This window comes from Coenobita brevimanus, chromosome 54 (assembly GCF_032717465.1).
Source record: "Coenobita brevimanus isolate Jiangsu-jjx chromosome 54, ASM3271746v2, whole genome shotgun sequence".
In the NCBI taxonomy this organism is placed as follows: Eukaryota; Metazoa; Arthropoda; class Malacostraca; order Decapoda; family Coenobitidae; genus Coenobita; species Coenobita brevimanus.
Window position 1 is genome coordinate 8,153,588 of NC_137007.1, and position 27,385 is coordinate 8,180,972.

Genomic DNA, 27,385 nt, shown 5'->3' on the forward strand with positions numbered 1-27,385 from the left:
TTTTCGCTCACACACCATTACCAAATGCCAACCTCATTCTGATAATAATACTATAAACATATATGAACACTGCACATACGATAAACACCCACTCTATGTTCACTGAGGCAGGTAAAAGGCACTGTAATTGCCCGCACTTCACTGCCACATCAGCAGTGTTGTAATCACTATTTTTCGCTCACACACCATTACCAAATGCCAACCTCATTCTGATAATAATACTATAAACATATATGAACACTGCACATACGATAAACACCCACTCTGTGTTCACTGAGGCAGGTAAAGGGCACTGTAATTGCCCGCACTTCACTGCCACATCAGCGGTGTTGTAATCACTATTTTTCGCTCACACACCATTACCAAATGCCAACCTCATTCTGATAATAATACTATAAACATATATGAACACTGCACATACGATAAACACCCACTCTGTGTTCACTGAGGCAGGTAAAAGGCACTTTAATTGCCCGCACTTCACTGCCACATCAGTGGTGTTGTCACTCACACAGCTGGACAGATACTGATGCGTGTTTGGTCAGAGGTGGGGTGGGGGGCCCGAGGGGTGGGAGGAGGGAGGTGGGGGTCGGCTGGAGTGAAAGAACTTAATAGCTACTCTCCCTTGAAACAGTTGGTGCACTGAAAAAACGCGCGGTATTCAAAATATTCACAAACATTCGAGAATGACACCCGCGGTTTGGTCCAGTTTTTGCAATGTCATTCTGGGATGACACCCGCGGTTAAAGGGTTAACACTTCTTGCCTTCCTTACCTAATTATCATCCCCCATCCTCGCCACATGCCCAAACCATCTCAATCTACCTCTCCTCATCACAACACCAATACACTCCAGTCCCATCCTACCTCTCAACTCTTCCATCGTAAACCCAGCTCCCCCAGACCTGGCACGCAGGGATGCACTACACATCCACCTAATCATTGTCATTTCTGTACGTCTGAGCCTGCGAATATCCTCCTCCTTTACTGCCCAGGTCTCACTACCATACAGCATTACACTCCTAACACATGCTGCATACAATGACCCCTTAGCACGTAGGGAGAGCCCTCTTAATGTTAGGAGAGGCAAGACCTCTCTGAACTTCTTCCAACCACTTCTCACCCTAGCCACAGAGCTAGCTCCAGCCAATACCTCCAGCACACAACATGTCTCCCATATAGCAAAACTCTTCCACACACTCAAGAGATTCACCAGCAAGTTCAATCCTTTCATGCCTGACAATCTCCACCTGCTCCCCCCGACACGCCGTACACATAAAATCAGCATTATCTCGCAGTCTACCTCTGATACCACGACATCTCTTGTTCACCCATTTATCACAAATACCACACATGATGGAATTACTTCCCACGCCCTTGTGGCAGACTGCACACAGCCACTCTCTCTTGTCTTTGACAGTATCACCACCAACCCTAGATATTATCACTTTTGTTTTATCTGCATTTACCCTTAAGCCCTTGTGCCCCATACCATCTCTTCACTTCTTAAAATTTGTGTCATGTTGCCTCAGTAACTGGGCTCGAAGATGCTCACTGTGAGTCCCACATATTATTTTATCTCTCATCATCTCATCATGTAAATCTCCAAATTCGCAAATTTTAGCATTTATTTTCAAGTCAGTCACATAGTTATCAGTAGATCCATCTGGGTTTAGTACTCTTGTGAAGAACATATACTTCTCATAAGTGACATACTTAGTTGGTTCAAATACTCATTCAATTTTTCCACGACCTTCATGTATTTCTTGTCTGCTTCATTATTAAATGTCAGTGTATTAAAAATGTCCACCAGTCCCCTACCTGCACAGTTGGGCAGCAGAGTAATCTTTATATTATCTGGCATCTCATCCTTCTCTGTCCTGATGAGGTATATGTTGAAGTCTTCCAGGAACCTCCTCCAATTCTTATCCTTATTCCCCATGAAGTCCAGGGGCCCTGGCATCCTTCCATCACTGGTAGCCATGTTTGGTAACAGCTGGAGAGCAGGTAGTAAAGCAGAAGCTTGATAACTCACGTGTGGCCATGGAAACACTGTCAGGTCCTCCTCTGGGCAGTGGTTGCGGTTTCTTCCCCTTGTATTTTCATACCATCTGGCAGGCATCATGCTCATCATCCTTAGTTCCATACTTAAATTGGACGCCAAGACATCAGGATTGCGTTTCTTTGGGATCTCACTTCTGACATCGTGTAATGATTTCAAGGATAAACACAGTAAAAGAGTGTGTGTGTGTAGTCCTGGCTGTTTACTTGGGGTCTACAATTCCAGTACTTCAAAACAGATTCAAATCCTTGCCAGAGAATGCAAGCCCAAAACTGTTTTCCATGACAAAATAATGATAAGAATAATCCATCCATCCAACATCCAACCCTGTGTTGCCCCAAGAGGAATGTAAGAGCCCGGGACTAGGTAAGTTGGTCCTGACATTTAAGGTGAGAGTGACCAGCCTCACTCATCCCTGAGTGGCATTACATGAACAGTAAACCCCAACCACCCCTTGGATATAAACCTGCACTGGCTCAGTCTGCTTAGAGTGCCTTGCTTGCCCACGAAACCACCGTGTGCCATGATTTGGTTATATGGTTACCACCCATCATAGTAAATGGTTTCCTGGAGTACAGGAAACCATTTCGCTTGTCACTGAGTGTAGAGCCACCCACAGGCAAAAGGAAGAGGAAAGAATGAAGGATAAACATAATAATAATAAACATTTTTAATGGTACAGTATTATTAAACTAATGCAATACTTTTACAGGACTGACCGACAGGTGCCAACTAATGAATGAACTAAGGACATAATACAGTTTGCGACATGGAATGTAAGGGGTACGAATGATGAGGTAAAAGAGAGAGAGATTGTCCAGGTGCTTGAGGGTGCAAAAGTGGACATATGCGAAATAACTGAGACTAAATGGAGAGTTGAGAATGTGAGAGAGTAGGAGTATGGATGGGGTATATGCATTGGAGTAGGTGAGAATGAGAGGGCAAAAGAAGGAGTATGTATTGTTGTGTGCAAGGGATGAAAGGAGAATATAAGAGAGTATGGATCAGTTGGCCCAAGGATTGTGTGGGTAAGATTGATAGTAGGACTACAATTGTAGGCGACTGTGTGTGTGTATGCGCCCACGTAAGATTGTGCAAGTAGAGTGAAAGAAGGGTTCTGGGCAAATGTGGAAGTGTGCATGAAAAAATTTGAAAGGAATGAGAGAGTGTTTTTGATTGGAGATATGAATGGAGAAGTAGGGAATGCGAAGGTGGATGGAGTGGTTGGTGAATGGGGTGTGCCTGTAGAAGTGGATGAAAATGACAGTGCTCTAGTGGACATATTGTGGGGAAGGGGTTGGTGATAGCCAATACCCTCATTAAACACAAAATGATCTACAGGTATATGTGGTGAGTGATAAGAAGGGTGGGCGGTGAACTGAACGAACAGAAGGCAATGATTGATTATACATGTGTAGATAACAGAATGAGGTGTGTAATGGATGGAATAGCATACAGAGGTTGGGGAAGTGGACTTTCTGGTCACCAGTTGGTGGGGGTGAAAGTCAAGGTTCATATGCAATGGAGGAACAGAGGGAGGGAAGGACAAGAAGAAGTATTCCACACAGGGAGGGTAGAAAGGTTGCAAGAGGAAGAAAAAAAAAAAAAAAAAAAGCAGAATATAAGAGCGAAGTGGAGGAACGATTGGGTAAATATGATTTGGAGCAGATAAGGGAGGTTGAAGGTGTGTAAGATATTCACAGAAGAAATCTGTGCAGCATTTGAGGTGGTGTGTGGGGTGAAGAGAAGACAAAAGGGGGTGCAGGGAACAGCATGGTGGAATGAAGAGGTGAGACAAGCTGTGGCACAAAAGAGAAAAAGCATATAGTGAGTGGATGAGAAGCAGGGGCATGGAGAAAGTTGAGAAACAGAAGAGATAGTCATATGTGGAGAGGAAGAGAGAGGTGAAAAGATTAGTAAGAGAGTAAGAAGAGAGTGGATGAGGAATATGGATGGAATTTGAGTGTAAAGTGGAGGGAATGTAAGAAAGTGTTCTGGAAAGAGGTAAAGAGAGTAAGACAGAGTGATAAAGAAGTTAGTCAGGGAGTGAAAGATAAAAATGGTAGATTGCTTGTGGAGAAAGAAGAAAATGTGAGCAGACAGAAAGAACACTTTCAGGAACTGTTAAACACAGAGAATGAAAGTGATGCAAGGATAAGTGGCTGTGGAATGGCTGGGAGAAGGAGGGAGGTGGGAAGAGAGGAAGAAATCAGTAGAATGGAAGCAGTGGAAGCAATGAAGACAATCAAAATTAGGAAAGCCATGGAGTGTGTGGTGAAATGCTGAAGCATGGGTGAGAGATCATAGTAGAATGGGTATGAAAGATGTGCAGATTGGCCTGGGAGGAAGGTAGAGTCCTGGAGGATTGGAAGTCAGGTATAATTATTCCCCTGTACAAATGAAAAGGGGAAAAAGAAGTGTGTTGTAATCATAGGGGCATTTGTCTTCTTAGTGTAATAGGAAAAATGTATGGTAGGATACTTATTGACAGAGTTAGGGAATTAATAGAGGAATTAACTGGTGAAGAACAGAGAGGTTTTAGGAAGGGAAGAGGTTGTGTAGATCAGATATTCATCATAAGGTCTTTAGTGGAAAAGTTTCTAGAGAAGAGAAAGAAGTTGTATGTGGCCTTCATGGATTTGGAGAAAGCATATAACTGGGTGGATAGACAAGGTATGTGGAAAACATTGAGAATATATGGAGTAAATGAGAAGTTTTTGAATGCCGTGAAGAGTATGTATCAGGGGGCTTAGGCTGCAGTGCGTGAGGATAGTGACGGGTGAATTCTTCTATTTGAGTGTTGAATTGAAACAGGGATGTGTCATGTCTCCATGGCTGTGTCAGTCTGTATATGGATGGAGTTATGAAAGTGATACAAGGTAGGGAAGTGGATGTTGGAGCAGCTTTAATGGGAGAGGGCAACGTTTGGAAACTCTCTGTACTGTTGTTTGCAGATGATACTGTATTGCTAAGTGAAGACAGTGGGGAGCTGCAAGACTTAGTGAATGAGTTTAGAAGAGTGTGTAAGAAATGGAATCTAAAGGTGAATGTTGAGAAGAGTAAAATTATGGTCTCTGAGAGAAATGAAGTCACTGGATGTACAGTGAGTTTGGATGATGAGGAAATGGAAAATGTGATGCATTTAAGTAATTGGGTAGTATAATGAGTAAGGATGGAAGTTTAGATGGTGAAGTGCATAATAGGGTACAGCAAGAAAGAAAAGTTGCTGGTTCTTTGAATGTAGTGATAAACAAGAAAGTGAGCATGGAAGTAAAACAGTTATTGGATCACAGTATTGTGATATCAACTCTAACTTATGGAAGTGAAGCTTGGACATTGTTGGAAGGACACAAGTCAAGAGTGAGAGTAGTGGAAATGAGTTATTTGAGAGGAGCACGTGGAGTCACGTGAAGAGACAGACTGACAAATGAGGAAGTGAAGGAGCATTGTGGTGTGGATGTGGATGTGATAGAAAGTGGTACGAGAAATACATTGAGGTGGTTTGGCCATGGAGGGGATGGAGAATGAGAGACTAATAAGGAGAGTGTGAGTGAGGTGGAGGGGGAGGCCAAGGATTAGATGGAGGGATGGAGTGGAGGTATATGAGAGAGGTGGGTGTGAGCTGGGAGCAGGTCAGTGAAATGGCAGGGGACCTGATGACATGGAAGCGATTTGTTTGTGGCCACCCTTTACGGGAGTAAGGCTTCTGGTTATAGATAGATAGATAGATGGTACTCTATAAACATGTATGCAAACTGCCTACGTTTTTTCACGTTGTACATTCCATTATAGTATTGGCAATGCTGTTATTCTGTTCAACCTTATATGTATATATCCTTATAGAAAAAATCAATTGCAAACAATTTGATAGTAAAATGAATAATGTAGCACAAAAAATAAGGTCAGAAATAAGAAAAGAGTATAAACATTTGCGAGTAACTATGCGCTGCCTGGCAACCCCCTCCGACCTTAGGGTGTAGCAGGGCGTGTGCGTGCAGGGCCGGCCAAAGTGTATATGGGTAAGTACAGTAAGAAATACAGTGGCCAGAAACTTCACAGCTTCAGTGTTTTAAACCATTGTATTTCCTTAAAAGCTAAACATTTTCCCTAACCATAATCAGCACATGAATTGGCAGTAAATCACTTTGCATTGTATTTTTTTTTTTTTTTTTAACCATTTCACCGAATTATCAGTGACCCAAACCAGTCTTAAACTGCACTTATCCACACCTACCTAAAGAATACAGTCTCAGTTTTCTCACAATACAGTTTTTATAATAGGGATAGTGGTTTTCTGACTCTTGGCTCCTTAAATGTATCCTCTTTCCCATTTGTCTCAGTAATTCTATAATATTTCAGCATTTACTTGTCATCTTCCTCATCAGTCTTCATCAGAATGTGCCCTATGTAGTGTGGAGGCCTGTGGCACTTGCAGTAGTTGAATACTGTCAGCACATAGCCCCCTTAATTTAATTCCAAATTTGTGGTCATCATACAGTTTTATCTTCAGTGTTAATGGTTACTGGTTTCACCTCAGAGACTGCTACCAATACAAGCAGTTCCTTATTTGACTCCTCACTTAATTCAGTGTAACTTTCATCATCTCTATGTGTATAAAAGTTTACAAATTAGTAATAATCACACATCAGCATTTAATTTAGTTCCTGCTGGCTGAAATTTATTATGAGAACTGATGCAGTTACTCCACCAGGTATGTTGATATTACCCAACCTTGGAGAAAGGCAAATGAGTGTGTTTATTACCAGTTATCATCTAACTGTTTGTGGGTAAAAGTTACCTTACAGAATCCCTAGTATGTATAGTGTATACAGGTTTGATCCAGGTGGGCTGTCTGGGTGCCACACGCAAACTTATTTTTCAGTACAATTTTCAGTCTTTGAAATGTGTCTCATATTTCTTTTTGTCAGTCAGCTGTATGCAATAATGGCCTCAAAACTAATTTCTGACTACATGTATCATCATAAGGAATTCGTTTTCGTTTTCATTTTTAAAGGCTCCAACGTGCTTGCATGTGTCGGCCTTGGTCACCTAATGGCGGCTATCCATGCTGCATAATCCATTGCAGCCTCCCTGTACAGTCTCTTAACCCTAAGGTCACACTTAATGACCTCGTCCCATGTCTTTCTCGGTCTACCCCTCATAACCCCACCCCCAATATTAACACTTCTCACCTTCCTCACCCAATTATCATCCCCCATCCTCTCCACATGTCCAAACCACCTCAATCTACCTCTCCTCATCACAACACCAATACACTCCAGTCCCATCCTACCTCTCAACTCTTCCATTGTAAACCCAGCCCCTCCAGGCCTTGGACGCAGGGACGCACTGCACATCCACCTAATCATTGTCGTTACTGTACGTCTGAGCCGGCGAATAACTTCCTCCCTCACTGCCCAGGTCTCACTGCCATACAGCATTACACTCCTAACACATGCTGCATACAAAGACCCCTTAGCACGTAGGGAGAGCCCTCTCAATGTCAGGAGAGGCAAGAGCTCCCTGAACTTCTTCCAACCACTTCTCACCCTAGCCACAGAGCTAGCTCCAGCTCCACCTCCAGCACACAACATGTCTCCCAAATAACAAAACTCTTCCACACACTCAAGAGATTCACCTGCAAGTTCAATCCTTTCACGTCTGACAATCTCCACCTGCTCACCCCGGGACGCCATACACATAAAATCAGCATTATCTCGCAGTCTACCTCTGATACCACTACATCTCTTATGCACCCATTTATCACACACACCGCACAAGATGGAATTACTTCCCACGCCCTTGTGGCAAACTGCACATGGCCACTCTCCCTCGTCTTTGACAGTAACGCCACCAACCCTAGATATCATCACTTTTGTTTTATCTGCATTTACCCTTAAACCCTTTTGCCCCATACCATCTCTCCACTTCCTAAACCTTTCCTCCGCCTCCCTTTCATTCTCTACAATCAACACCAAATCATCAGCATACAACAACTCCCATGGGAGTCCGTTTCTAAAGTCACGTGAAAGGGCTTCAAGTACCATGATAAACAACATGGGACTCAAGACTGACCCCTGATGCACACCAACATTCACAGAAAACTCATCACTCAAATCTCCATTCACTCTCACCTGGGTGTGAGCACCCACATACATGGCCATAACCACCCTAACCAGCCACTCCTCCAAGCCAAGCTTTCTCATTGCCCACTTCACCACCTCTCTAGGGACTCTGTCAAAGGCCTTTTCCAAATCAACAAAAACAAAATAAAGATCCCTTCTCCTACCAACATATTTTTCCTGAAGCTGTCAGACATTGAATATGGCATCAGTGGTCCCCCTGCCTGGCATAAACCCAAACTGCATCTCATCAGTATTCACTCTTTCTCTAATCATACCTTCTAAAACTCTCTCCATTACCTTCATTATCTGATCTGAAAGCTTTATACCTCTATAATTTCCTCTCTCCAGGGCATCACCCTTCCCTTTATACACATTTACAATTACACTCTTCAGCCAATCATCTGGGACAACACACTCATAAATAATCCTATTTATCAGGTCAGTGTCTAAACTCACCCCTACATCGCCTGAGGCCTTCAACATTTCGGCAGTCAACCCAGACACACCTGCTGCCTTCCCCACCCTCATCCTGCCTATTGCCTCACTCACAGTAGCAGTATCAAAGGCCAAGGGCCAGACACTGGATCTGCTGGCTCCAAACCTTCCCTGTCCCAGTCAAACTCCTCATTCAACAACCGGTTATAATGCTCTCTCCATGCATCTTTAATATCCTTACTGTTCACCACTACCCTTCCTTCATCATTCTTCACACACTGCTCACCTATGATATCCCGATTATCCCTCTTCACCTGACCTGCCACCCTAAATAAATTTTTCCTTTCCCCATAATTTAGGTTATCAAGTAATTGTCTCTGTGACTCAGACTTTGCCCTGTATACCTCTCTTCTAGCCCTACGCTTGGCAGCCAAATATTCCTCTTTGCTACCACCCTTCTTCTATTCCCGGAAACGCCTTCTTTTCTCCTTAATTGCAGCTTCTACACCCTCATCCCACCACCAAGTTACTTTATGTCTTGGTGGTCCTCTTGTCCAGCCGCATGTTACATCAGTAACTCTCAAGAAATTGTTCTTGAGGGCTCTGTACTGTTCATTAACGCCTCTGTCTACAGCTCCCTGTTCAGCCACCACTCTCCTCAACTCGCTATAGAAGGCATCCCTTACTACTTGGTTTTTCAGCTTCTATATTTTCCTCCTAGGTACATAAGTCCTCTTTTTCATCACTTGTTCTTTAAGCACCATATCACAAATCAATAGTTTGTGCTGCAGCACACACTACTCACATCCTATAACTTTAACATCCTTCACTAACCTCCTATCGGCCCTCCTAACCAGAAAATAATCTATCTGATTTCTATTTCCCCCAGACTCATACGTAATTAACCTACTGTCTCTTTTCCTAAAATATGTGTTGCACACAATCATGTCCGTTGCCTCCCCAAACTCGAGTATCCTTTCCCCTTCTGCATTCCTTAGACCATACGCACATCCCCCATGCACTCCTTCATAACCCTGTGCTGCTTCACCTACGAGTACATGACCATTTAAGTCCCCTCCCAAAATCACTATCTCATCCTCCCGCATACCACCCACTACACGTATTAAATCATCCCAAAATCTATCTTTCTCTGATTCATCCAGTCCTGCCTGTGGAGCATATGCCGATATAATCGCAGCTATCTTTCTTCCCAACAGAATTTTCACTACCAATATCCTGTCGCTTACTCTCAAAACATTCATAACATATTCCACCCATTTCTCCGCAACCATCACACCAACACCTCCATATCCGTCTGTCCCCCCCTGCCAAAACAACTTATAGCAGCAGTCCTTCCCAAGAATCTTTCTGGCTGATCCACCTCTGTACCGGACTTCCTGCAAACACGCCACATCCACCCACCTCCTAATGAATGCCTCAACGACTTCCCCTGCTCTTCCCCTCAAACTTCCCACATTCCATGAACCCACCCTCATCCCCATGGGTGATTTACTGTCCTCAGGCTTGCTTTGAAACTTATTTTGTTTTGTCATCTTCAGTATTAATAAAGGGGGACAATACTGACAGTAAATCAGTATTTGGAAAGTGTTATTTTTTCTGAACTTAAATAAAAAGTGCTGGACCTCTCATGTCAGATCACTTGCTAAAACCGCCTCAAAGAAACTTGGATTATTGTACAGAGTCCGTAACTTCTTCGCCGATGAGCAGTTAGCTATAATTTATAACAGTCATGTGCGCTCTCAGCTTGAATATTGCTCACCCTTGTGGAATGGTTGTGGAGAGGTTGCATTAAGACAACTAGATAAAATTCAGAATAAAGCTGTTAGAATCATTAACAACCCTGCCATTACATATAAACTACCTCCCCTGCAAGTAAGAAGGACTGTTGCCTCCCTTGCATTATTTTACAGATATTTTTTTGGCAAATGCTCAGACGAAGTTGCGTCCATGGTGCCACCTCTCCATGCCTTCCCTCGTGCTACACAGGCATCTGGTAGCGCTCATGACTGGAATGTCACTCAACCATATTGCAGAACTTCTGCCTATCAGAATTCTTTCATTCCCCAAACTGCATCTCTCTGGAACTCGCTTCCCCAGAGTTGTTTTCCTCCAAATTTCAACCCACAACTGTTCAAGTCTAACTGTTACAGATATTTTATGAACAGAGGACACCAGTAACCTGGTGTATGGATTATTTTTTTTTTTCCCCATTTGTTTTTCCTTCCTCCGTTCTGTAAAAAAAAAAAAAAAAAAAAAAAAGGGCCAATATTACCTCACCAATATAATAATATTCCATCATATGGCACCTGTATGATAACCAACCATAGCTAAAGTGTTCCATTTGGAGGAAGCACAGCATAATTATGTTGATAATTTGATAAGTAATGTATGTAGTGGTACAATACTTTTAGAGAATTTTTAGTAGGTTTGCTAAACAAATGTGTATTTAAGTCCGAATTATTAATAAGTTTTGCTCAACAGGTATGTATTGAATTGACTCCAAATGGACCAGTGGAAGTGTTAGACAACTGCACTAATAACCGGGACAATACAAATGACACCAGCAAGGGAGATACTTATGAGGAGACTCCTATTTCTGCTCTTACTGTTTTGATCAAAGATGAGGAGGAGCAGGAGGAGGAACAGGTTGAGGATGGGGCAGGATGGGGGGGCTACCATGAGGGAGGAGGATACCATGAGGAGAACCACCCTCACCATCACACGCATCTTGGCGAGGATGGGTTTTTCTGTAACCCTGTTGGTAAGTCATTTGTCCCCTAATTTTCTTCAGTATTCTTATACACTAAATATAATGAGTAATATTGTTTGGCCTGTAATATAAAAAGAATATAGTGGATGCTACTTGATAACACTGTAATTGTATAGTATTAAGATTTAGACACTATTGTACACAGATTTATAAGGGTTATAGAAAGTAATAATTATATATTCACATGATCAGTCCCAGAATACAGTCGTGTGATTGTCAAGAGCACATTGCCTCTGGATACCCTTCTGACACTGAATCACTTGAAGGCCATCTGCCAGCTGGACCTGCGATTACGGTCACCCCCTGAACTAGCCCAAGTGTGTGAAACCTGGAGCCCAGGCCACTGCTGTCCTTCCTGGTCTTTACCGAACTATGTGGCTCTGCTCTCCAACCGCTCATCATGTCATAACATCACAGTTTGTATTGTTATCTAGTTCTCAGTTATGAAGATGCCATGTAAAATTAAATATTTTACTCTATAGTGTCTCTAATTATCAGCTGAATATATGCAAAAGGCAGGTGGTAAGGGTGCAAATAACTCCCACAAACATAGAGTAGATAAGCTAAGAGACTGTTGTTTTTGAAAAATATTATAACAAGTAAGTTGAAATTTTTAGTGTGTGTGTAAGGGGTGTAATGGGAGTTTGCGTTGGGATGCTGATGATGGATGATGGTGATGATGAGTTTTTTAATGCTTAAGGTAGGCATATCTTGATCAGATATTGATTTGCATACTTTTTATTTCTTTTGTGAGTACAGCAAGAAGATGTGAACAATGTACGCCGTTTGCTGCGACGGTGTGCTCGATACCTGGACCTGCAGTTGGAAGGTGGGTGTCAAGGCCCCACTGGGTGTCAGCGTGTCCCAGAAGCCTGCCTCAAACATGATGCTGTCTACTCCATCCTCCATTACCTTGTTGATGCTGCTTTCCTCAATCCAGAGGTTTGTAAATTCATGTTAATCCTAGAGATCTTGCAAAATTTTCATGGTCAGTATGTGTTGCAACATTTTTTTTTTTTTTTTTTTTTAACCATCCATTATCGTAACCCTGCTTTTTTTTTTTTTTTTTTTTTTAAATGATAAATATCAACCATCCACTATCCTAATCTTGTAAACATCTACAGTCACACTCTTCAGCCAGTCATTTGGGACAACACACCCGTATATACAGTAGATGCTCGATTTAACAAGCTAATTCAGCCAACCCCTATTCCATTATCTTGAATTTTCCGCTAAATTGAGTTCCGTAACCAAGGCTCAACATGAGGGAAAATTTTCCAGTATTTTGAGGTACTTTCCGTTAAATCCTTGAAGGCAACCCAAACCTAGCAGACTATACTAACTCTCAATGCTTAACCCATAATTACCGGTAATACCCCCACAAATGCATTACTGTATACAGAATTTCCTTAACAGAGTTATACCTGTTTTAATGGAAATTTTCACTTAAACAGGGCAAAAATGCCAGAAAAAAATGATTCAGTTATCTTGGGCATTTGCCTAATTGATGTTTGCTAAATTGAACATGTCGGAATCATATTTATCAAATCAGCAACTAAACCCATTCCTGTCACCTGAGGCCCTCAACATTTCAGCAGTGAGCCCAGGCACACCTGCTGCCTTCCCCATCTGCATCCTGGCTATTGCCGTGCTTGCAGTAGCAGCATAAATCAAAGGCCAAGGGTCAAACACTGGATCCGCTGACTCTGAACCTTCCCTGTTCCAGTCAAAGTCCCCATTCAGCAACTGGTTATAATGTTCTCTTCAGGCATCTTGAATGTCCTCACTGTTCACCACTGCCATTCCTTCATGTTGTTATTATTATTATTATTAATGTGGTTTAGTGGGTAATTAAGGTGCTCCAATCAGATTGAGCCTGTGTAGGTTATATCCAAGGTGTGGTTGTGATTTATTGCTCACGTAATGCCACTCAGGGATGAGTGAGGCTGGTCATTCTCATCTTAAATGTCAGGACCAACTTGGCTAGTCCTGGACTCCTGCGCTTCTCATAGGGCAACATAGGATCAGATGATGGATGGATGGATTATCAATGGGTAGTAGGTGGGAGTGCCTATCATTAACTCTGTGCTCTCTCTCTCTCTCTCTCTCTCTCTCAAAACACTACAAGAATATGGTTTCTTTTATATTTTGGTTTTATTTAACTCGCCCCATCCCGTCAACGTACTGGTACGTCATGCAATTGCAAGGTCCCTAATTTGCACAATTTTCAACTTTCATGCGTGATTTTTCATACATATACACGGGACACCTTCCTCTATTACTCCTTTACAAGATGCCAAGCAGGGACAATGCCTTACACTGCATAACCTCCCCCCCCCCCACACACACGCCATTGTCTCGGCAATTCACCTGTTACCAATGGCCTTGCCAATAAAGACATTCAGGGCCAGAGTGATTCCCCAATCGATGACAATGTGGAGGACAAAGTTTACATAGCATTAGAGGAAGAAAGTCAGAAATGATGATCAGGTAATGTGGGAAAAGAAAATCAGGTATGGTGATGAGTTAGTGAGTGAAACAATGCTTATAATGCCTATATTACTGTTTGAAAACCAATATACTCTTGTACTACATATAAATTCGTACCAAATAAATAAATAAATACCGTTTATGTGTGGTGTGAAATAGTTACCCTCCCATAGAACTCGTTTTCTTTGGTGCCAGCCTGTTAGAAAACCCAGTCAGGTAAGGAGGCACTGGTACCTGGATCGAGTATTTTAAACCTCAGGTGAGCGATTTCTCTTTGAAATTTCGATGTTTCTCACCAAAAGCGGAGGTTTTAGCCAAAATAAATTTTTTCGAAAATACCTCGGGATTGGGGGGTGTCAGAGGTGCGTAATAGCTCGGGACGTGACGGGTTAACTAATTTGATGTTAAATCACCTGAAAAAACAGTTAAGAAAAGTATAATTTAATATATGGTATCATTTGAGGATATCAGGGAAAAGTTAACGGCTGTCGGGGCCATTTTTGATGGGTTTTCATTATTTACAAGTTTAGCTGTTCGCAAACACCCATGAAAAATGAGATGATTGTTAGGAGAGGTACCCAGAGATACACTCAATCCTCGTAAATCGCGTGTTTATAAATCACGGCTAGGTGGCCGTCAGACTGCCGGCAACCTTAAATCACTGTTAAGTCACGAAAATCACGGATCTAGGCACCCAAGTGGGCCATTTCCGAGGAGAACCGTAAACCGTGGCATTCAAACTGAAAATCGTGACCCAACAACCAATCACCGCGCGTCCCTGGTGGCATATGTGCATACTAATGCCGCCATGTTGTTGTTGTTCTTGTCCCGCCAGTCTGCACACTACAGATCATCGCCATAGAGTATGAGAGTTACCTGCCTTTTTTGTGCAACTTCCCCCTGCCTCCAACCTGCCATGGCCCCTCCCGACCCCCCAATGAAGCGCTTTAAGCAGTATGGCGTCAAGAAGCTGCCGCAGTTGTTGTACAGTCCATGTTTGGAGCTCATTCGTCGTGTTGAGAGGGGAGAGAAGTTTTCAAAGCTGGCGAAAGAGTTTGGGAAGAACAAGTGCTGAGAGGTTCCAAGTTCTTCCCAACACCACCCCACTCCATTCACTTAAGCAATTTCATCATAGGATTAAGGTGAGATCCCTTAATACATGCACTGAATATTCCTAAATTTGTATGTTTGTGTTTGATAGTGCCTAGATAGGTGTAGGTAGGGTGCTGTGGGGGCCTGTTGGCCAAAGTCCAGACCCAAATTAATTTTTCACATGAGTTATTATTTGTAAATCACGGCAGTGGTCCAGACCCAAATTGCTGCGATTTACGAGGACTGAGTGTAGTTTGGCACTGTGGAGTGAATGGAGAATGAGAGATTGACTAGGAGAATGGAGAGTGTATTTGAGTGTGATGGAGAGGGGGAGTGGGAGACAGGTTGTGTTGGAAGAATGAGGTAAAGAGGTAAATAAAAGAGGGTGGTGTGAGTTGGCGGGAGGGCAGCATAGTGTTGGAGAACAAGGTGACATGAAGACAATTTTTTGGCCACCCACTTCAGGGTCAAGGCATCTGACTGTAGGTAAATACATGGGAGTGAGGACTGCAGGTTGTAGGTGTCTGTAGAGCCTGTCAGTGGTCCTTCCCACACTTCATTTAGTCATTGTGGTGATGTTTCCTACATCAGCATTTTGGGGTGTGATTTAGTAATGGGTATTATGCATTTTTTTTTTTTTTTTTCCAGTTTGACAAAATTGAAATAGGGAATTCGTGGATTTCTTTTATATTTAGTGCCTTTCCACACACATGATTGCTACAGCTGGCTTTTTTTTTTTTATATAATATATAAACAATTTTTTTCTTTTTATGAGTTATTTTAGTAGTAAAGAACAGTGCTGGAAAGGGATGTCTTCACAAGTTGGCACTGATTTATTTTGGTGGCAGCCAGTTATACAGCATCATTCAATATCCTCCCTCTCCATCAAAAGGAAGGTGGTAGACTGCAGTAGAAAGGCAACTTCAGCCTGATATCCACTTGGTTTCCCTCCAGATAAGTCTGGGTCACAGCAGCAATGACAGCAGCAATAGATTCTCTTTATTTCTTTCATATAACAATTATATTTTATGTAATTCTGATGTTGGGCTAGGTAAGTGTACAGCAGGGAACAAAGATTGCTGGATTACAGAAAGTAGTAATAAGGAATAGGGAAGTTAGTATAGAAGTAAAAAAAAAAAGTTGCTCTATGATAGTATTCTGATTCCTGTTCCATTGTATGGAAGTGAAGCTTGGACCCTGTTGGAAGGACAGTCAAGAGTGAGGGCATTAGAGGTGAGTTACAGGTCAATTTCGCTCTTAAATTAGGTTTTGTTCCTGGAAACCTGATCAGATAACAGGCGATTGTTTGGCGAGGTCATTATAACATGGATTTAGTGGGGATACATTCTTGGCTAATGGTCAGTCACCAAAAATAGGTCTTGAAAAAAGTTTCCAACTCACCTAAACTGGTTCCATGTCTGGTCCGAGTCATGGTGATGAGTTCCCCCTGAAGCTGCAGGACAGCATGTATCTCAGGGCACTCATTTGTCATCCTCAAGAGTAGGTAGATTGGGCGAGGAAAGGCAAGAGGAGAGTGAATGGGAAAGCAATCGGGTGAGGCAGGAGGTGTGTGAGGGAGAGATGTTGAGATGTGCCACTTGTTGATGGCCTTGACTCTTGTTCCTGCAGTGTCCTGTTTGTTGTTGGCCTTGGCTAGAAGAAAAAGGTATTGCTTGTCTGCCTGGCAGGCCTTTTCTCTGTTGCGCACATCTCACATCTCCCAGTGGCAGTGAAGACCCTGTTCAGTCAGGTGGATAGCATTTTCTTCAAAACACCATTCATGATAGAATGTTGAACCTCATCCCCGGCAGCAGCGATGTTGTTGGTGGTATTTTAGACGTGCCCATGCCAGAAGTCCTTGATGGTGGGCTGTCCTCATGATTAGTGACATGCAAAAGTTATTGCACAGTTTACTGTTGGTAGTAAGCTTTGAATGTTGCTGTCACCCCTTGGTCCATTGACTGGATTAGGGATGTGGTAGTTGGAGGCAAATACACTAATCCCTCCAAGATCCGACGTAATAGAGCCAAAGGCATGTCTGGGACTTGGGTTTGTCTGGGATTTGGGAATGCCCCCTGGACAGGTATTTATGGACCCTAACCCAACCTAACTTTGAAAACCACCTAAATAACTCCTACCGGACATGCGCAGCACCTATTTAAGACCATATTCACGCAAGTAAGGGACAGAAAGCATGAAATAAATGAAAAGGAACCAGAGACTGAGGAATTAGAAGTGAGTATGGAAAATATTTAGCAGCGTACAGGGTACTGTACTTACAACACGTCCATGGCCGTTACAAAGATTAACCCGCCTCCTCTAAGGCTCTGACAGTGGTGAAAATGCTCTTGAAGCATGTACAGTAATCCAGTATTGTGCTGCACTTAGTCCTTTGCACTGTGAATTATAATTGCTTAACACTGCACATTCTGTTCTTACTTGCGCCACACCAGTTTGCACTCTGCACTTAATCCTCTGCACTCTAAATTATAAATTCTTAACACTGTACAACACTGTAAATTCCCATGTGGTCTAGTTGCGAGGTATTGCAGTTTATTCACTGTTTATTCACAAAAACGAGCATATGAGGCAGCCATTGTGATGAGTGTCTAGTCACGACAGTAGCTAGGCGGGAACTTTAGAGGGGAGGATGCAGAGGGGCGCTCAACTACGCATGAAAACACAGCTATTTAGTGCCACGCGCTGAGTTCAAAGTGTGGTTGAAAACACGTTGGATTTTGTTGTTGTTTTCTTATGTTTTTTGGCCATTTTTGGTTTCCGGAGGCCTGAGCCCAAAATGTCAGGGACTTGGGGTGTCCGGAATTTGGCCATCATGTCTTACAAGGGTTACTGTACATCACTTTGATGTCCATCCAGTCATCCATGACTGCCAGGTGACTTGGGGCAATGTCCAATGAGGATGCTTTTGGCCAGGTTCTTAGATGCTGATTTCAAATGTGTGGTGTGTCAGGGAGAGCATGTGGAGATTGCCAGGCATGAAAGGACTGAACTTGCTGGTGAGTCTCTTAAGTGTGTGGAAGAGTTTTCTTATTCGGGACATGTTATGGGCTGGAGGTGGGGCTGGAGCTAGCTCTGTGACTAGAGTGAGGAGTGGCTGGAAGAAATTTAGGGAGCTGTTGCTTCTCCTGACATTGAGAGGGCTCTCCCTCCGTGCTAAGGGATCTTTGTATGCAGAATGTGTTTGGAGTGTAATGCTGTATGGTAGTGAGACCTGGGCAGTAAAGCAAGAGGATATTAGCAGGCTCTGACGTACAGAAATGGCAGTGATTAGGTAGATGTGCAGTGCATCCCTGAGTGCGAGGCTGGGGGATGAGATCTAGGTTTACATTGGAAGAGTTGAGAGGTAGGATGGGACTGGAGTGTATTGGTGTTGGGTTGACTGAGATGGTTTGGGTGTATGCAGAGGAGGGGTAGACTGAGATGGTTTGGGTGTATGAAGAGGAGGGGTAGACTGAGATGGTTTGGGTGTATGAAGGGGATGTGGGATGATAATTGGGTGCAGAAAGTGAGAAGTGTTAATGTTGGGGGAAGGGTAGCAAGAGGTAGACTGAAAAAGACCTGGGATGAGGTCACTGAGCGTGACTTCAGAGATAAGGGACTAAATAGGGAAGTTACCAGAGATCGAGCAGGATGGACAGCCACCATTAGGTGACCAAGGCCGATGCATGCAAGCGTGTTGGAACCTTCAAAAATGAAATGAAACAAAACAAAATGAAACAATAGTCACAAAGAGTAAGTGCGAAATAGCCTGCCATATACCAGTAGCTCTGGCACAGCAGTGTGGTCAACCATGCCTATAGGTTAGATTTCCATATCACTTTAGGCTCTCCTTCATGTAGCCTTTGAGTGCCCTGGGGTTCTCAGGATGGTAAGCGAGGAGAGGCCTGAGTTTTAAATCTCTCTCTCGGTTTGCCCTCAGCACGAGAGTGAGACTGTCCTTCACAACCTTTAACCCATTACTGACCAGAGTTCCTGTGACAAGGATTTTGCCCTCCGCCTGTCGACTCATAGTTGCGAAGCTCATAGGTCCTTAGCCCAGGGTTCCCTTCTTTATTAAATTTTGAAAATGCCGAGTTCTGTCCATTGTATTGAATGCTGGGCACCAATGGGTTAAGCCAGGTGCACTGGTCTCTTTAGGTGATGATGTTCCTAAGGACATCGTTTCCCAAAAGAGGCCCATCTTATTGAAATTTAGCACGTGCTTGCTGCTGTACCTCCTTTTTTGATATGCTGCTTAAGGATGTCAGGGAAGGCTATGGTAGCTCTGTGATCAACACTGCCAGCCTAACTCGACAAACTCAGCTTATCTAAACCTAACCAAACCTAACCCTAGCCTACACCAGTCTAACCTGACAATCTGACTTGCCCAGTTGCAAATGTAAAAATTTTTTTTGACAGATTAAAGTAGGTTTTCAAATGTATCCACCAGTACACAAGAGAATCAACACGTGTCAGGAAAGCAGATCTTGGAAGAAAAAAACAAGGAAACAAAATCGCCATAAATTAGTTATTTACCACACTAAGAATATCAGAAAAATATAGAAAACAAACTGGAACAGTAAGAAGTAAATTGGTAAGGTATTTCTGCTGCTTAAACTAAACCATTAGCACAGGCATAGCCTACCCAGGTTGAACGATGCAATTGGTTAAGTAAAAACCCATCGCTAGGAGGGGTATCGTATCCCGTGGTAGATTTAACATGTATAGGGATGCGTTTTTGAGCCTTGGGTTTCTCCCCAACCAAGTCCTAAACCCACCCAAATGATTCCAAAAACAAGATTCTAGCCAACCTCAACCCCCAAATAGCTTTAAACCAAGTTAAACAAAGCCTAAAAGCAGTTTATAACTCACCTAAACCCAAAAATGTAATCTGAAAATCATCAAAAATAAGTTTGGAAAAAATCAAACTTAGTAAACTGTACCCTAAAATTAGTGTTCACCCCACCCATGACTAAAACACATTAATCTAAAATTAATGTATAAATCAACCTAAACACAAAATTCAAGTATAAAAGTAATCCCTCCAATATCCAACGTAATAGAGCCATAGGCAGGTCCGGATAGTGGTCCTGTCCGGATATTGGGTCCCAGCTTATGGACTTGTACTTATGGACCCTAACTCAGAGAAACACCTATATAACTCCCTCTGGACATGCATAGCACTTATTTAAGACCCAAATCACACCAATAAGGCACATAAAAGACTGAAATAAATGCAAAAGAAGCAAAAATGAGATTTTTGAGGTAGGTTCATACAATATTCAACATTTTGGTTACTTACAAGTCCCTGGCTCCTGGACTGGTACTTATGGACCCTAACCTAGCCTAACTCAGAAAAACACCTTCCTACTGCACATGCATAGCTCCTAACACCCTATTTACACCAATAAAGGACATTAAAGAGCGAAATGAGGTATTTGAGGTAAGTATAGTATGGAAAAAAGTACAGTATGAAACATTCTGCCTACTTACAGCAAGTCCATGGCCATCTCGATGAATAACCGCCTCCTCTCGGACTCTGACGGTAAGAAGGATTTCCTGAAGCACTTGCAGTACACTGTTCATGAAGTCTTGCACTGAACTTAGTCATTCGCACTCAGAAGTCCGTTCTCTTCACAGTGCGCACTCTTGTCTAACTTATGCTCCATTGTAACTTACTAAGTGCTGCACTCTGCACTTTAACTTTTCCCACTCTTCTAACCATTTTCTAAAGCAAGAACAAAAAAGTCTATTTACGTTAAATTTAGTTCAAAAATTGTCTTTTCACTCACAACTGTAAATCTTTAACACAACGCACTGTTTTTTTCACTGCACAACACTGTAAATTCCCGTGTGGTCTAGTGGAGAAGTTCTTGCTGTTTAATCACTGTCAGAGTCCGAGAGTATCACTGGTAGGTGACCTAGGGGTGCGTCGCTGGGTCGTGGTGATGGCATACCCACTGCAGACGACTCTGAAGATAGACACAAACTCACGTCGAGCGGTGACTCCACCGTGGCTGATGTGCTGGGCTGTGGCTCGGAGTATGAGGGCCTGTCTTGGGGAGGCAACAGAGTGGAGCCAGGGCTGGGCACAGCGGGGGTCACGGGTCTGAAAAAACTGTCAATCATTGATTGATGCAAGGAATGACGATTCTGATGATTGATGATGCGCTGCCTGAAAGCATGCACTTCCTCCACAAGTCCCAAGGGCCCCATCTCCCTGTTGCAGTCCGGGTGTTCCAGGTAGTCGAGAACGAACTCTAGGTGTTCCCGGAGTGCGCTCAGCTTGGGGATGACTGGAGTAGTGTCATGCTGAGAGGAGTCCTCATCATCGTCGCCGTCCTCGTCGGAATCTTCAACCTGGGTACTGACATCTGCAACTGAAGATGCGATCTCGATATCAGACAATGTCTGATACCCAGGATCGCCCTCGTCGTCATCCAACCACTCATGCACATAGTCCACATCAACATCGTCGCCATGCGTACGTAGACGTGCACGGAAGTCATCCACGTCACAACCTAGGAAATCGTACTCCACATCTGTTCCGAGAAGCAGACGAGACCAACCATTTTCTAGTTTTGACAGGGACTTCCTTCCATGCACTGGCCCAGTTGTAGATTGCAGACTTGATGTTGTAGCGGTGAAGGTTTTCCAAAGTCCGCTGGCCTCGCTTGTCCCGTCCCTCCCTGCGCTCGTCCTCGTCTTCGAGAACAACCATCACCTTGTCCAGGAACTTTCTTCGGTATAGGCACTTTGTTGCCGCGATCACTCCTTGGTCCATTGGTTGGATGAGAGCAGTCGTATTAGGTGGCAGAAACATGCACCTAATCCGGCCATTCTCAGCCACCAAGTCCTTGTCGCATGGGTGGGCAGGTGCATTGTCGAGAAGAAGGAGGGCCTTTACCTGGTTGCGCAGGATTCCCAATGTCTTCGTCTGGTAATGTATGACCTCCTTGACGAAGTGACGGTGGAACCAGTCTTTGAAGATCTGGGCTGTAAACCATGCCTTCAAAGAATGGTACCAAACGACAGGAAGGACATCCATCACCCCACGAAGACACCGAGGCTGCTTTGCACGGCCAACAATAACGGGCTTAAGCTGGTGCATGCCTTTAGAATTGGCACAACACAAAGCAGATATCCGTTGCTTGGAGAGCTTGCGGCCAGGTACACGCTTCTCCGTCTCCTTGGCTAGAGTGTTTGTTGGCAAAGGGCGATAGAATAAACCAGTTTCGTCAGCATTGTAGACTTGACCGAGAGTGAGGACCTCCCTGTCGATCAAGCCCTTCACCTTGTGCCGAAACTCGTCAACTCCATCCTCAGTCCAAAGCTTCGCCATGAGCTTTACGGTTGGTAAGGCCATGCCGTAACTTGAACGGGAAGAGCCAACCCTCGGATGCCTTGAAGTCTAGGGTGTCGTGAAGCCTGGCGAACTTCTTAGCAGCAGCCTTCAGCTCTGTACCACGTCCCATCACACCGCAGCACGTTGCTGTCGATACCAAATCAACGTGGAGCGGTCGACTTCAGCAAACTTGGGAGTAAACATCACCTTCCTCTCCATGTTGTGTTTGCTTCTCAACGAGAAGTCAGCCGTGTACTGCATGAGTTTGTCTTGGGATCTCTTGATATTGAACAAAGTAGATCGGGCCAGGTTGAACTCGCGGAGGATGCGGGAAGAAGACCACCCCGCATCTACTTTCTCCAATATCTCCCGTTTCTTCTCCAGAGTCAACACCACTCTCTTCCTCTTCTCAGGTGGTGGGGGCCATCATCACACACACTAATAAGAGGCACGAGAGCAGCAGGAGTGCCTGCAGCAGGTAAGGAACCACCACAAAAGTGAGCACGTGGGCAGCCATGACGACGAGCGTGCACTCGCGGCGAGAGACAGGCGGAAAATGGGGAGGATGCAGGGGCGCTCTACCGGACGTTGGAGGAATGACGCGCCACAACAAAGCTGTCCCGTGCCCTGTGCGCCAAGTTCAAATTACGGGCGGGATTTTTTTTTTTTTTTTTTTTCCCCCCCGGACCATTTTGGGAATGTTGGATCCTGGGACGATTATGTCCGGTTAGTGGGGATGTTCGGATATTGGGCGTTCAGATATTAGAGGGATTACTGTATTGTCAAAATCAGTTAAAAAAACAAAACAAAACCCATTGTTATACTGGCAGGGCAGGGTGGTATTTCTACTCCCATTGCAATGCCGGGGTATCGCATCTCAGGGACTGCTTGTATACTGATTTCAGCATACAGAAATGACTTGTTGAAATGGTGGCTGTGGCTCATCATCATCATCATCATTTTATCATCTCATCATCATCAGATGCATCATCTGTCATCACATTGACATCATCATCATCATCATCAATAAAAGCACAATCAGTGGGAAGCAGGGAAGAGGAACAAAATGGGGGAGAGGAACCTGACAAGGCAACAGCATTTGAATAGTGAATAACATATGTAAATATTACGTACCTCTGTACTATACTCTTACTGTATATCTATTTTAGTATCACTGTGTGTACTATTTTAAGTTCAAAGCTAATTTACTCTGCATCTTCTTTGTGATGCAATCATGATGACAAGGGTAGGATTTTTCGCAAGAAATTTACGGTTTGTTCTAAGGGGTCCTAGTATGCAGTATGTGTTAAGAGTGTAATGCTGTATGGTAATGAGACTTGGGCAGTAAAGGAGAAGGATATTTATAGGTTCAGATATACAGAGGTGAGAATGGTCAGATGCATGTGTAGTGCATCCTTGAATGACAGACCTGGGGATTAGGATTGTGAATAAAGAATTGAGAGGAAGGATGGAAATGTATTATATTAGTGATGTGATAGTAAGGGGTAGGTTGGGATGGTTTGGGTATGTGGAGAGAATGAAGGATGACAACTGGGTGCAGAGGTTGAGTGGTGTGAACGTTGAGGGTGGAGTTGTGAGAGGCGGACCAAAATTGACTTGTGATGAGGTCATGGAGTGTGGCCTCAGAGATAAGAGGCTGAATAGAGAGGCTGCTAGAAATTGAACAGCATGGAGAGCTGCCAAGGCGACCAAGGCCGGCACATGCAAGCATTTTGGATTCGTCATAAATAAAATAGGTCTGGTAAAAGCGTGACAGTTCTTATATGCATTATTATTTTAAATTATTTTATGGGTGTAATTTCCATACAACACCGTAAGTAATTCTTATGTACAGTAAATAATTACTTATTATTATACCTACAGAAATGTTCAGAAGTTATCATTATCATAATAGCTTACTGTATGGGAATGCAAATAATGTCCATAAAATAATTTACAGCAATAATGCATACAGGCATTACATGTTTTTACTTGACCGCTAGACAAAGGAATAGTGAAACTTCAGATTAAATGTAAATATCATGTAGTTGTAGCCTATCTTCATACCCCCTTACCTCTCTGGCCTGAGATGCTTCATATACTGTATATGAGGTGAACTGTTCAATGTTAATCTGGGGAATAAGAGGTGTCCTGTGGGAGTGGGGGAGTTGAAGCTAGCTTTATTGGTAGTGTTAGAAGTGGATAGAAGTCTAGGGAACTGTTATCCCTCCTGAAACTGAGAGGGCTTTCCCTTCCATGATGAAAAATTTATATGCTGCATGTATGGGATTTTTAATGGTTTGCAGTAGTGAAACATGAGTAGTAATAGGAGAGGACATTCACTGATTTCAGCATACAGAAATGAGGATGGCCAGATGGATGTCTACAGTAGTTCATCCTGGACTGACATATTTGTAAATATCAGAATTGTGAATGAGCAGCTGAGAGAACAGATGAGAATTGAAGATAATTGTAATGTGATATGCTTGAGAAGATTGAGATGGTTTGGTAATGTGGAGAAAATGGAGAATGAAAATTGAATAAAAAGATCTGTGCGTTTGAATGAGGAATATAAAGGTTAGAGCATTGAGAGGTAAACCTAAGGAGACTTGGGATTATTACACAAAATGGACTTAGGGTTAAGGAATTGAACAGAAATTATGCCAGACATTGTGTATTATAGTAAACCACCATCAGAGGAAGATGGCTGACACATGCAAGCATGTACAGAGCCCGTCAGAATGAAGTAATCAAACAAGTGAATGAATTTTGGAAAACTATAGGCATGAATTTGTGGATGTCAGACATATATGAACCCGAGATAATGAAGTGTCACTGTGTGTACAGCCCATGTCAGGTAGAGCTGTACCAGTTATTCCCCTGTTTAGAGCCATTAGGTCTTGTAATTGTAAGAACAACAATCTTTATTTTGTAAGCTACACATCCTCCCACTTGTAGGTTTGCACTCATTACACAGGTGGCAGACCCCGATCACCCCCAACCTTTCAAGTTGCCAGAGCCACACCATCGAGGGCAGAGACAACAATTGCAGCAACGCTTGAGCTTTACTGCCATCTTCCTACCCTTGGCTCGCAGTTCCTCAGCACTGCCATACTATCAAGCATTGGAGAAGATGGACCTCACTGTGGATAATGTTACAGTTACTGCCATGGAATTTGGTAATGTCTGATTTTATCTGCAGTTGAACATTGTTTATTCAAACAGAACTGTTTGAAATCTTGCAGACATCATTTGCATACTAAGCAATCGTATTCATTAAGTCCATAATTTTTTGTTGCTAGTTCTTGAGATAAGGATGTGGAATGTAAGATGCATGGATTACCAAGTGAAAGAAACGGAGATACTGCAGGTGTTTGAAAATACAGTACAAAAGTGGATATATGTGATTTGACAGAGGACATAATTATGGAGGGGTAAGTGTGTGTGAGAATTGGAGTATGGATTGGGTTTGTGTGTTGGACTGGATGAGAATGAGGAAGCAAAGGTGGCTGTATGCATTACTGTATGCAAGAGATAGAAGGAGAATATAAGAGAGTATGGGTCAGTTGACTTGAGAAGTGTACGGGTCAGAATTATCGAAGTTCTTGGAGAATGTACAAGCATGCTTGGAGAATGCTGATAGTAATGAGTATTTCTGATTGGAGATGTGATTGGTGAGGTGGGGGATCCTGCAAAATGGAGTGGTTGGCCATTGGGATACACCCACTGAAGTGGATGGAAGTGGTTATGACCTGGTAATTGTTTGTATAGGGAAGGGCTTGGTAATAACCAAAATCCTTTTCAGGCATAAGCTGATCCATTGGTGTACATGACAAGAGTTGAGAAGAATGGGAGGCAAGTTGGATGAAAGTAAGGCAATGATTGATCATGTATGTGTGGATGACCGAGCATTGAGATTGATGCTAGATACTAGAGTGTATAGAGGGTTGAGAAGACACGTGTGTGATTATTATATAGTAGTTTCAAGGATAAAGGTGCATATGTGATGGATAAACAGAGGTAAAGGAAGACAGCAGGAAACCTAGGTAAACTTTTTTGCCTTTGTCTATCAGCTTGTACATTTCCATCTTGCTGGAAGTTTGCTTTCATTCAGCCAGTTCCAAAGAAGGGGGACCATTCCCAACCCTCTAACTATCGCCTAATTGCTGTAACATCCTGTGTCTCAAAAGTTTTAAATCTGTTCTTAACAGAAAATTTTTAAAGCATCTTTCCTATCACAACCTTCTTTCTGCTCGTCAGTATGAGTTCCATCAGGGACGCTCCTCTGGCAATCTACTCACCTACCATTCAGACTCCTGGTCATCCTCCTTTTGGGACTTTGGCAATAGCTTTGCCATTACACTTCTCATCTCAAAGGCTTTCGATTAAGTCTGGACATAAATCTTTAATTTCCAAACTGCCTTCTTACGGTTTCTATCCTTCTATCTGTGCCTTCATCTGTAGCTTCCTTTCTGGTCATTCTATAGCTGCTGTTGTAGACGGCCACCATTCTTCTCCTAGATCTATTATTTGTGGTGTTCCTCAGGGCTCTCTCCTGTCACCAACTCTCTTCCTTTTATTAATTAATGACCTTCTCCGCTGTACATCTAATCCTATCCACTCGTACGCTGTTGATTCCACCCTTCACCGTTCTATTTGATTCCTGCAATGTCCAACTTAACAGTTACTTCAGCAAACAAGGGATGAGGCTATGCCATACCTAATGTCTGACTTGGATCGTATCCCTGACTGGGGCAAAAATAATCTTGTGGTTTTTAATGAATCAGAGACTCAGTTCTTACACCCATCAACCCAACAAAATCTTCCACAGGAGTAACCAATTATGTTTAATAATACACTATCCAGCTCAATCCTGCATCATCCTTGAACATGCTTGGGGTTTCATTCACTCGGGACTTATCTTGGAAAGATCATATTACACATCATGTAAAATCTGCTTCCTTGATTTTAGGTATGCTAAGCCAACTCCGTACCTTCTTTACCCCTGCCAGTTGTTGACTTTATACACAGGTTTTATTCGCCCCT

The 27,385-nt window shown here is 43.1% G+C and overlaps 1 protein-coding gene across 1 annotated transcript in view; it reads left to right on the forward strand.

Annotated features, from left to right (window-relative positions):
* The window catches only part of disp (RND transporter family member dispatched), a 135,909-nt gene that overhangs the window by 42,409 nt on the left and 66,115 nt on the right, over positions 1-27,385 (forward strand). Inside the window, exons 4-7 of the mRNA XM_080273354.1 lie at positions 11,124-11,403; positions 11,605-11,828; positions 12,172-12,354; positions 25,317-25,518. Of these exons, the coding sequence (XP_080129480.1) occupies positions 11,124-11,403; positions 11,605-11,828; positions 12,172-12,354; positions 25,317-25,518 (889 nt within the window). The remainder of the gene's footprint in view (positions 1-11,123; positions 11,404-11,604; positions 11,829-12,171; positions 12,355-25,316; positions 25,519-27,385) is intronic.